Source organism: Strix uralensis, chromosome 10, assembly GCF_047716275.1.
Source record: "Strix uralensis isolate ZFMK-TIS-50842 chromosome 10, bStrUra1, whole genome shotgun sequence".
Taxonomy (NCBI): Eukaryota; Metazoa; Chordata; class Aves; order Strigiformes; family Strigidae; genus Strix; species Strix uralensis.
Genome location: NC_133981.1, coordinates 13,954,587 through 13,965,834, shown reverse-complemented (window position 1 = coordinate 13,965,834; position 11,248 = coordinate 13,954,587). Strand labels below are relative to the sequence as shown.

Below are 11,248 nucleotides of genomic sequence, written 5' to 3'. Positions count from 1 at the left end.
CACAGTGAAGTTGTTTGACAGAATTGGAGTAAAAAAAGTTAACACAGATTTACATTTTTATGACAAAGATCAATTAATACACTTCCAGTATGTAAGAAAACAAGTCTACAACAGGGGAGACATTTCATACTTACAGAATATGTTGATATTCTCAGTTTCACAGCTGTGTTTCTTAGAACGTTTAACTGGAAAAAAACGTATGCCATAGAAATAACTGCTATCATCTCCCATCAATCTGCTTCCAACACTGAACAGCACTACATCTGTTACTTGGACAATTCATGTACCTGCTACAAACTATGCTGCTCTGGAGTACGTGAGTACAGCCACGCAAATGCACATTCTATTGAAGTACAGGGGGAAGAGGATACAGGTAAAGAAATGTTTTCTCTGCTTGCCTAGCCTGTAATAAAGTGTGGATCTGTCTATGAGCTGAACCTAGCAGTAGGCCCGTAGGAGCTGATGGGAAGGCTGCGGTCGGTTCCTTAGGAGACACAAGCAGTTGGAGTGGCCCATGCTCCTGAAAATGCCTCCCACTATGACCTGAACTACTGCATTGCAATGGGAAAAGGTACAACTCGGAGCATTGACCTTCTAGGAACGCTACCTGATACGCCTGTACTGGGGAAGCAGCTGTGGAGGAGGAAGGTGCCCCAAAACTAGGATCCAGTCTATATGGCGGCCTAGGTTGGATCACCTTGAGATCAAGTAGGCAAGAATCCAACCATGAAGGATAAATAAGGCATTTGGGGTACAATCTGTGTAAAAATGTGTCAGCTGCAAAGGTCGTATGACATAAAGGTAAGAGGCAGAAAAAACCCCAAGCATTTACATGTCATCTTTCCACCAACATAACATTTCAGGTCAGGCCCTCAGGAGGTGGTGATGGAAACCCTCGTGTACACAAACACCCCCCATGCTTGGTGATTCACAGGCAAGTCTGGGCTGAGTGTGAAAGACTGAAGTTCCACTGAAAACAAACTATTCAAGAAACACTGGTGTTGGTCCGCCACTTATAATCATGAGAGTCTGGATTAAATTAATCCTTGGTGTAATTTACTTTCCAATACAAAGAAAGTTGATCTGTACGCATATTATCCAAAGAGATGACCTGATCTATGTCCCTACGCAGTGTTCTGAGATACAGTCCAAATAACACGTCTCTGAGCATCACCTGCGCGAGGCCTCTAGAGTCATCAGTTTGCAATACGCGTAACGAAGAACAGAACTGAACCATCAGGAACCTGGCTCCTGGTGCGCTTCTACATGCCGTTTAGTCTTTTGTGTCTGACTTACCATCACAGCAAGTTTTCCACAATTTGACTGAGTTTATGTTTCAGAATTTAAAATACAGACATCAGTCCCTGGCATGTTTCGCAGTGACCATCCCTGCTGCAACTCGGTGGTTTGCTGTTTAAAGCGTCTGAAGTGAGCAACTGTTATTCCAGAATTCCGTTCTTCAACGTTTCACTTCTCTCCAGAGAAAGCCTCTGAAGATCCTTCCTAACGTCAGGATGATCTTCCAGCTCTTCATACAGCGACCGAACAATGTCCAGTTTCCTGTAGTCCATCGGTTTGACCAGACTGCGAACAACCTGCAGACATCTCTCCTTCAGGGTGAACACTGAGGTTGAAAACAAACACACACACGACGTCGTCACAAGGGCTCTCATTGACTGCTGCCGCCAACCCACGAATACAGAACAGGACACGCCACAGCGTCATCCACAACCCACTAGGCTTGTGAGAAAGAGAGGAAAAAACCTTGTTTCTTGTCACGAGGCGCCCTATGGAACCCAGACATCTACAAACGAGAGGCATGTCCACAGCTCTGTTCGACACACCGCCTCTGCTCTAGCTAGAAACCCACCCCAGCTCTTCCTATCTTTGAGGCAGATTATTCAAGTATGTGATTTCTCACTAGATCACTGAAGTCCAAAGAGATCAAGCACAAAATTCACGGGTTTCCACGCAGCCCTGGTCTGGTTACCTGGCAGGGTGATGTCTGCTTTATTCACGTTGGGGGCCGCTACAAACAGCTCCTGCTGATTGACGAGGAGTCCGTCGTTCGTCCCCGCGTCCCGGAAGAGCCAGAGGTGACCTGGGAGAGAAAACGCCGCAGTTACGGCAGTTTGAACGCGCGGTTTTGAGGGAGAACCGGAAGGAACCGATCAGCTCCGCGTTTAGAGGCCGCGGCCCCGGCGGCCCTGCGCGATCGTGGCGGGGGTGTCACCGAGGTGGGTGGCGGAGAGGAAAGGGGGCACCTGCCGGCAGCAACTTCCCCCCCCCCGGTACCCACCCCGGTAGCTGTGCATGATCCTCCCGGTGCGCGGCTGCAGGACCGGGTAGCGCTGCGGCCTGCCCTCGAAATCCACCCAGATCGGGAGGACGGAGCGGGGGCTGCGGTTGTTGAAGACGACCTCGGAGAGTTCGCGGGTGTTAACGGAGCGCAGGCACGGCCCGCCCACACCCGGGCCCCGTCCCCCCACCCCCGGCCCGGGCCCCGGCCCCGGCGGCGACATCCCCGGACCCGCTCCCCGCCGCCCGGCGACGCGCATGCGCGAAAAGGGGCATGGGGACAGGCCCGCCCCCTTGGCGCATGCGCGTCGCCGGGGCCTTGTCCGCGACATGGCGGCCGTGAGGGGCGAACTGAGAAACAACCCTGGCTGCGCTTCTGCCCGAAAATAGGGCACTAAACGGAACGGGGCGTGGCGGGGGAATTTGTGCCACGTTAAAGAGGGAAATGCGCTTCTAGGACCTCAGTTACACCTAGGCAGGTCTTGTGAGATGTGATCTGCTGCACAGGGACGTTCTTCCCAGCCATCCCGGCCCTGCTGAAGCTGCCCTGGCAGACTTCTGGCAAAACCTTTTAATCTGACTTCAAACACCGAAGGCTTTAGGTCTCCTACACCCACAAAAGCATTCAGACCTTCTGGAAAAAGGGGTAAGCTTTCTCAGATGAGGTTTTGCTTTCTCAAGGATGTGACAACAGAACCCCTTCAAAACAGCATTTCACACACCAAGGCAGGTTAGTGTATTTTTCACCATAGTCAGTACAGGTTACAGCGCTCAAAGTATCAATACAGTGCCTTTTCCTTGTGTCTCAACACCTATCAGCTTTTTCTTTTAGAATACTTCACGTTCTGCAACAAGACTTAGATGAGGGGTCCTTTTGTAATTTCTGGACTGTCCCTCTAGCAGCCCTTGAGGGAGAAGTACGTAAATTGGTAGAGAATGACCCAAGAGAAGCCATCATCTGTCAGTTACATTTTTTTCCAAGCACAGCTGAACATGTAAGAACTGTTGGGGAGGTGCTTGCTGGCCCTTGTTCAAAAGAAGTTGCTTCCCCACTTTCCTTCTATGAGAGGAAAACAGTAAATTCACACCGTGGAAGAAGTACGTATTTCAGATACTTACTCTGAGAAACTGCAGCATTGTGGGATTACACAGCATATATAACCAAAGAGGTCACTGTCTTAACTGGAAAAAGCTGTTCTTTCTCAGTGTCTGGTAGCAATGATCCATAAAACCGGAAGTACAATCTTTTAAGAGAAACTGCTTTAAATTGCACAACTCATAGCACCGCTTCACATTTATAAGAGCAGAGACACACATGTATCACTGTATGTCTTCCCATTCCTGCCTCAAACTCATGGTTTCCTATGACATATGACACAATTATGTGAGGCCATACATTTTAGTGACAAGTACTGAAAATATAAATTCTCTGCAGCAGTCAGTAATCTTGGTTCCCATCTCCTGGTGTTAGTTAAAGCTGAGTTTGCTGTGTCATGTCAGTCCAATTTGAATCTATTTAATGTTAGCTGTGGTTTAAAAAACAAAACATGACCCTATAACCTTCCAGGCCAAAAGGGATGACTGGCATTTTACTAAACTCATTCTAATTAGAAAGCCACCTCATAAAACGACTGCGTGCATCACCTTGACACTGTCATGTAAGCCATGCAGTGTGGGAAAGAAATGGATGCTGTTGGCACTACATTTACTACAGAGTAGTCTTTCTGGATAAAAAAGGACTGCATCATCCTCTACTGGACATGGACCAGAAAAAGAATACAATTAAGACTTATGTCCTATGCAAAACTTCTAAAACTTTAATACTTGTTAATTCACCTCTGAACACTTACACATACTTAGCATGAATACACTTTAATGAAAATGGCAAACCGGTAACTAGTGTTTTCAGTCTCTGATGAGCAAAGAGTAAGAGGCCTGAGAAATCACAGTACATTCACAGAAGAAAAAAAATATTTGCCACCAAGTTATTCAACAGGTAATATATTTTCTGTAAATATTGTGTCATAACTACAGCAGTTAAATCACCTAATAAATTTAAACATATTGCCACCCTGATGTGTCTACAGCAGACACTGAAAACACAAACTTTTTAAAGTAATTGCCAATAGTATCTGTGTTCTCAGATCGTAACTACAGACAGTATGCTAAGGCTGCGTGTTACCCCCATGGCAGTGGTACATTAAAATATGTATTAGATATTTACTAATAATTAGCACTAAATTGAGGTAACAGGTAAGAAAAACAGTAGCATCAGCATACTCTTTACTAATTGGCATTTGCTTAGCAGGCCATAAAAAACAGATACTGGTTTATTATCTTAGTTTATGTTTAGGCAATGGTATAAATTAGAAAACTTCAATTTGGGAAAATCCTATGTTAAAGAGATACTACCTCTAAACCCTTCAATATGACAGTCTTGGTAGTCCTGTTAGTCATTTTAAAGATAGATACACAATTTCTACAGTCTGGGAAGTAAATTAACTGTTACGTCCGAAGCTGCTTCAACATGTTTTCTACTATAAGCAGAGGAAATATACATTTAACTGAGAAATACAATGGACACGGTAGAGAAGACTCAGGCAAAGGAAAGCACTACTAATTCCACTACTGAATTTCAGTTTCGGTGGCAGGGAGGAAAGAGGTGATTTGAATAACAAGGTTTCAGAACACTTAGTACATCTGGTAGCTCTCAAGTTGATCCCTGGTTTAATATTTGTGTTAGACAATTTCTACACGTGTTGTTTGTTTTTTTTTCCTCAGGAATTGACAGACCTGTGCTCTCAGGTGTCTGCTTTACCAGACTGCCGTTCAGGAAATTCTGGAGGTATTGCTTGTTTTCTTCCACGCAGGTTACCAGAATGATCTTTTTTCTTCTGCTCTTTCCCAGGTGCGTTTCAGAAGATACACTGCAGCGTGAAGCCCCCCTACATTCACCCATACAGTCTGACCTTTGCGCCAGATGTGTCCCATTCGCGACAAGGCCTACAATCCAAAGAAACAGCCAGAGAGTGGTGGCAACCTCCAGATAAGATAATATGGGTAAATTTGCTTTAGAAATTATTTTTGCTTATTCTAAATCACATCTGAAGGCAATACCAAATTACTCTTTAGGTCCCAAACTGTGTTTAAATGTTACTAATTATTGCTCTAAAAATAGATCATCTCCTGTAATGAAGTCAGCTTACAATTTTTTCCTCAGTATCTTTTCAAACGTGAATAGGTTTGATTTTCTCCCAGAGCACATACCTTGGCAAAGCATTTCTTGTCCTGCGTAAGCAGCGCAGCCCTGCCTGTCCCTGGCGTGCAGATCCGGCCCATCTCTGTCAGGCAGGCTGGATAGAGATCCCAATTCTTCTTCTTTGACCCTATCCTGCAAAATAAATTAGGATCCCCTTTGTGATCACTGAAAAATAGTTAACTGCTGGTCTTTCAGATGTGGATTAGCTCATTCAGGACCACATTTACTGTTAATTTCAACCTGCATTTTTAATACAGAGTACTTCAATACTTAGGTCGGGTTAAGTACCAAACCAGAGAGAACCCTAACCCCGGCCAGGCAAGCACAGGCAGCAGTGGCAGGTAGGCAGTCACTTCAGTGTCACCTCACCTCTTTCCAAATGGCATGTCTGTCACAATAATGTCCACAGAACCAGTCCGCAAAGGGAGGTTGCAGATATCCCACTGAATGATGTCCAAGGGTATGCCCAGGGAAGTGCTGCTGCAAGTGCAAAGACGTTTATCTCAGACATGGTTTACTGAGAGTATTTTTAAATTGAGGAGCTCTATGTTAACAAAAGAACAAATAGGAAAATATGAACAAGGTGGTCAAATGCATCAATGCAAAATGGATTTCTTTACATACAATACTACAGGAGAGGAAAATCACCTGTACTCTTCTCACCTTTCCTTACTCTCATTTTTCTTTAGTAAAGAACAGATGTTGTTTGCTGCTCTCTTTACAGCCTGTGGGTTGTTATCACCAGCAATATGGTAGCAGCTAGGCCATTCTGTAGCTCCCTGGAGAAAATATTGATAATAAGCAACATTAGCATCAACACTACTTAATTGAAAACAAAACAAACAGAAGAATTACCCAAAGATGACAGAATACAACATAGCAACCAGAAGTGGATGTCAAGGATTTTAAAATTCTGTAGCAGGTATCTGTTACAGGTATTATGCACTTTAAAAAGCTCAAAATACTTTTGGATTTAGTTTCTTCCTGCTACAGCTTTGGGAAGGAAAATGAGGCCATTTACAGAAAGTGCATTTGTATCTTTTTAGAAGTTGCTGAGATACTTGTGGAGTTCACTATTCAGTTATTACCAAGAAAACTTACACGTATTATTCAGCTGCAGATACTGTCAAGTTTTATTAAGTTAAAAAATAAAGGAAGAATCACCTCTATTGGTATTGCACCTGTACCACACATGGGATCAACAATGATATCTGTTGGCTGTGGATCACAGAGTCTGAGGAACAGAAGAAAAGATGGTCAGAAAAGTCTTAAAAACGTGAAATTCTACAAAGAAGGAAAACTGAATTATATTAATCACTCTGATTCTACCCTTTTAACAAAAAAACCTATATGATAATTTTTTCCTTTCATTAATTAGCATTTTATAAGCAGCAATACAGTGAAATACTTTAAAGAATGTGATAGAGTATTTTGAAAATTGGCTAACACTGCAAATGTTTACTTCGCTGGAAAAAATTCACTGTTAATTACAAAGCACACTGTTTTGGCACCTATGCTTTTTTTTGCTTTTTCTTTTTGTTTTTAAGAATTAACAGAAATGGTTCTTAAGGAAGCAGTGGGGGGGATAAAGGGTCTAATTTCTGAAACAAAAGGACTTGCTAACTGAGAATAATATAATACTATGCAGTCGCACTGACCTAAGCATGCCATAAGCGAGAGTTGAACGAAGAGTTGTGGGTCCAAAATGTGTAATGTTTCTTCTATGAAGACTTTCTTCAGTTAATGCAATACCCACAACCACTTCATTGTTGTGAATATTCAGAAGAACCTAAAGAAAAACCCTGAGGTCAATTTCAGGAGTAACAGAAGTTTTTCGTAGCACACCTGTTATGAGAACCTTGGACGGTAATTTAAAACACAGGAGCTATGTATAAAAAGCATTCTTGGGAGAAAAGCAACCCACTGTTTTAATGGCAACAATGGACAAAGTTCAGGAGAGCATTCACACATTCTCTCATTCACACAGAACAAGAATAAGCATTCTATCATGCACACAGATCTTTTACACAAGACTTCAAAAAGTGCTATAACCATTATGCTGACTTTTAAAAAGTTTTGGTTTAGAAGTATGGGGGAGAACTTGGGCAATTCCTGCAAGTCACAGTGAAGCATCTGCAAAGCAACAATAATAATCCTATCACTGGTCCCCTCCACCATATTAATTCGGAAGGTAGAAACACTGTCACAGGACAATGGGCCAGCCCTTAATACACTTGCAAGGAAAACTTTGTTTTTCTGCCCCTCGAAAGCTGTGGTGCCGCTGCACTGGGTGCAGTGATGTTTATCAGTTAACCTGAGGAGAAGGCAACTGTGTTTGCAGAGCAAAAGAGGGACCCGAGGAAGAGGAGAGGTGCCCACACTGGACCACAAGAGATGATTATTATGATAGCCAAAGCACTGGCAAGTGGTGGGGTCTGAGGATGCACATAATGTGCCAGTGAAATTAATGCTTCTGAGGCAGCCATGACTTCAGCATTACCAGTTTTCAGGTCCAGAGTCATCTTTCAAAGGCATTTTGGAGCTCTCTAAGCATCAGAATTAAGAACTGAGAATCTTTACAACAGAAATGTAGGTATTTCCAAGGCACAGCACTATACCTCTACATCAAAGTTAGTCATGTCAGCCTTCCACTGGAAGTGCTCCTGCACAGCTCCACCGAAGTCTCGCGCGGCCTCGTTGGACGTGAAGCTGTGCTTGTCTCCTGCTCTATTGCATGTAACACGGAACTTCAACACCTTCACCTCTCCTTCGCTTGTCTTCCCATCGCCAGCCTGGCTCGCACTCCCAGAACCTGCCTGCGATTCGCCTTTAGCATCCGATTGTTCATTATCTTCCCCTTCCTCCCCATTTCGGGATGCCACTCCTTGGGTCTCTTCCGTATCCTGGCCACTAGCGGGTTCTACACCCGCAGCATTTTGGGCACAGTCCTCCCGTTTACCAGCATCTTTCTGATCTGTTCCTTCCTCTTCTCCATCCTCATTCAACTTCTCTTTGCTTGCACCGCTCTGCAGATTATGTTTTTTGCGTTTTGTCTTTTTCTTTTTTAAGCTGTTGTTCAGCTCCCAAACTTTCAACGGATCGGTCCAAGGCAGTTTTTTAACCAAATCTTCCAAATCCTTTAGAGCATCTTCCTTCAAAAGACAAAAAAAGTTGTGCTTTGAAGTCATTCCATCCCTTTAAAAACAATCCTTTTTTAAAATCTCTCAATTTAGTTTCCTAAACGTGTAACCCACTACACATTTAAGCAAAGCTTACAGGTTTTTGTGAGATTTTTGCCATAACCAAACTAAATTGCACTTAAAGTCACAGGACCCATAGTATTTCACCATTTGTCTTGTCCAATAAACAGCTAACACTACATTAAATGACCCAAGTGGTACTTTACTGTCCCGTGCCTACGTGTGTCCTACGAGCACGGTATCAGCTCTCATCCTAGATTCTGCCGATGCAACATATTTAACTGATGATGTGAGACCACGCGACCGCACGAGCCAGATTTTACAAGTCAGCCAAGAGGAACTGGGATAGTATCACAAATAAAATGAAAAAACCTTGTTAATGAAACTACTCTTAAATTTAAAAAGCCACTCCAAACCCCAGGACTGATTGAAAAATGAGGAGTAACTCACCTTGTTTTCTTTAAATTGATAGTCTTTGAACTCCTGAACAACAACAAATAAGTTATCCACTGACCTTAGGCGATGGACCTAGAAGAAATGAAACCACAGCGGCACGTCACTGATCAGGTACGCCGAGGGGACTGCGTGTAGTGTCGTTAGAATTTGGCCGTCTACACCTAGAGTTAAGAGCACGTTTTTCCACTCGTGTTCACGTGGGGGCTGTCGCTTTACGCGCAGAGCCGGGCTCCTTGCGCCGACTTCAGCTGCGTCTCTGCCTTCATCTACCCTCGCAAACCCAGCCTAAAGCCGGACCTGGCTCCTGAAACCCAGCCTGCCGAAGCGCAACTCTGACGCGTTTCTCCTAACGGCCGCCTCGCAGACGAGAGCCTCTGGCTCATCCAGGGCCCCGCCGTAACGCTGCCGCTCCCCGGGACACAGCCGCGGCCGGGCCCCGCCGGCGGACCGGGGAGCCCTCACGGACCTGCGGCAGGCCCCGGGCCGGGACCTCGAAGTAGATCTTCCCCCGGTCCCTGCTGATCCTGGAGGCCGAGCCCAGCTTCTCCTGCACCTCCTCGGCCGCCGTCAGCTCGAAGCCGGTGGGCACAGTGGCGCCGATAACGGCCGCGAGCCCCGCGCCCTCCTCGGGCGGGCCCGGAGCTGGAGCCGGACCCTGGCCCGCCGTCGCCGTGTCCGCCTCCGGTTCGGCCATGCCGGGCCGCCGCTGGACAGTGACCGGTGACCTCCGGGCCGAGCCGCGCCGGCGCCTCCCGCCGCCCAACCGGCCCCACGCGCCGCAGCCGCCCCGCCCCTTCCGCTTCCGGGCCGGGCGCGCGCTCCGCGGCTGCGCACTGGCGGCAGCGCCCCCTGCTGCCCGGCGGCTGCGTGCAGGGCCCCGCTGTTCGCTGCGGGCGGGAGGCGGCGCCCGGGCCCCGCAGAGCGCGGCGGGCTCGGAGCGCACCGGGCCCGGCCGGCGGGAACGGCCCAGCTCGCCGCCCCCGCCCCTCCACCGGCCGCTTGTTTCTGCCCAGGCGCGTCAATGAGGCAGCTGTCGCCGGTGCCGGTGGCCCGGGAAACATTCTTGCCGGGAGAGCGGGTTTGTGTCTGACACCCGGCTGTGAGAAAGCTGAGGTAGATTTTTGCCCTGAGGGGTAGTAAATAGGAAGCTGTAACCAAAAATCCCAAGGGAAGGGCGAAGGATCCGTGCAGGCCGCGGGTCTGTGCGCGTTTCCTCTCTTCTCACACGACACCGGCCCTGGACGTTCTCCTCGGGGAGCGTTCACGGAAGGGAGCCAGCGGGTTACGCTTTCACAAGGTTGCAAATGCAGTTTCAGGCCATGGTCCCGGTGTGGGTGGGTGGCCAACAGCTCCCCTTGTGCCCCTGAAGCCTTTTGGGGCCCGGATGCAGAAACGTCCAGTGTGAGGTTGGGCCGCGCAGGTTTTTGGCTGAGCAGCTGGCCGGCTCTGCCAGCTGAGCCCTGACGCGCCACCTGAGCCGTGACTGCCCCAGGATTCACTTCCCTTTGGGTGGCAAGCCATGGGTGGCCATTTCCTTTTTTTTTTTTCCTTGTTATAAAACGTACTGGATTTCCTTGATCTTCTGGCTATTGTCTTTGGCATGTTTCCAGCACTAGAATTGATTTTTAAATACAAATCTAGCCACTAAATGTTTTCTCAGGAGGCACAGAAAGAGAGATGGGCCACCCCAAACACCTTCCATGGCCATGACTGCGTCAGTATGACAAAGTGTGAACTGCACGAAGCTGAAGAGGCACCGTTTCCCCTCCTCTCTTCTTCAAATCCCGTAGTCTTTACCTTTTCCCAGCATTGCATTTATAAATGTAAACACAACTTGTCCCTGCAGCTCGTTCTTCTGCAGTTGCAGTGCGTACTGGCAACAGCACTGTTTGTTTTCGTTTTCCTGCGTACTTTCTGATTCCGCTGTGACATTTTAATAACAAGCAGGATGCCTGAAGTACTGCTCTTGCCATTAAGCCTTCTGAAGCATCGTTTTGCTTTCACAGGAGAAGTGTGTGTGTGAGAGTGTGTCTCT

At 46.8% G+C, this 11,248-nt stretch overlaps 2 protein-coding genes across 2 annotated transcripts; both read right to left on the bottom strand.

Annotated features, from left to right (window-relative positions):
• Positions 1-38: 38 nt before the first annotated feature.
• On the bottom strand, positions 39-2,532 carry LOC141947772 (von Hippel-Lindau disease tumor suppressor-like). The gene is made up of 3 exons (XM_074879246.1): positions 2,300-2,532; positions 1,991-2,101; positions 39-1,624 (listed from the first exon to the last, which is right to left on the bottom strand). The coding sequence occupies exons 1-3, from the start codon at positions 2,520-2,522 to the stop codon at positions 1,440-1,442; spliced, it is 519 nt and encodes a 172-aa protein (XP_074735347.1). The 5' UTR covers positions 2,523-2,532; the 3' UTR covers positions 39-1,439.
• Positions 2,533-4,087: 1,555 nt separating this feature from the next.
• Positions 4,088-9,999, bottom strand: THUMPD3 (THUMP domain 3 tRNA guanosine methyltransferase). The gene is made up of 9 exons (XM_074879245.1): positions 9,680-9,999; positions 9,208-9,285; positions 8,176-8,709; positions 7,216-7,346; positions 6,722-6,791; positions 6,221-6,336; positions 5,927-6,037; positions 5,566-5,689; positions 4,088-5,301 (listed from the first exon to the last, which is right to left on the bottom strand). The coding sequence occupies exons 1-9, from the start codon at positions 9,905-9,907 to the stop codon at positions 5,170-5,172; spliced, it is 1,524 nt and encodes a 507-aa protein (XP_074735346.1). The 5' UTR covers positions 9,908-9,999; the 3' UTR covers positions 4,088-5,169.
• Positions 10,000-11,248: the final 1,249 nt, after the last annotated feature.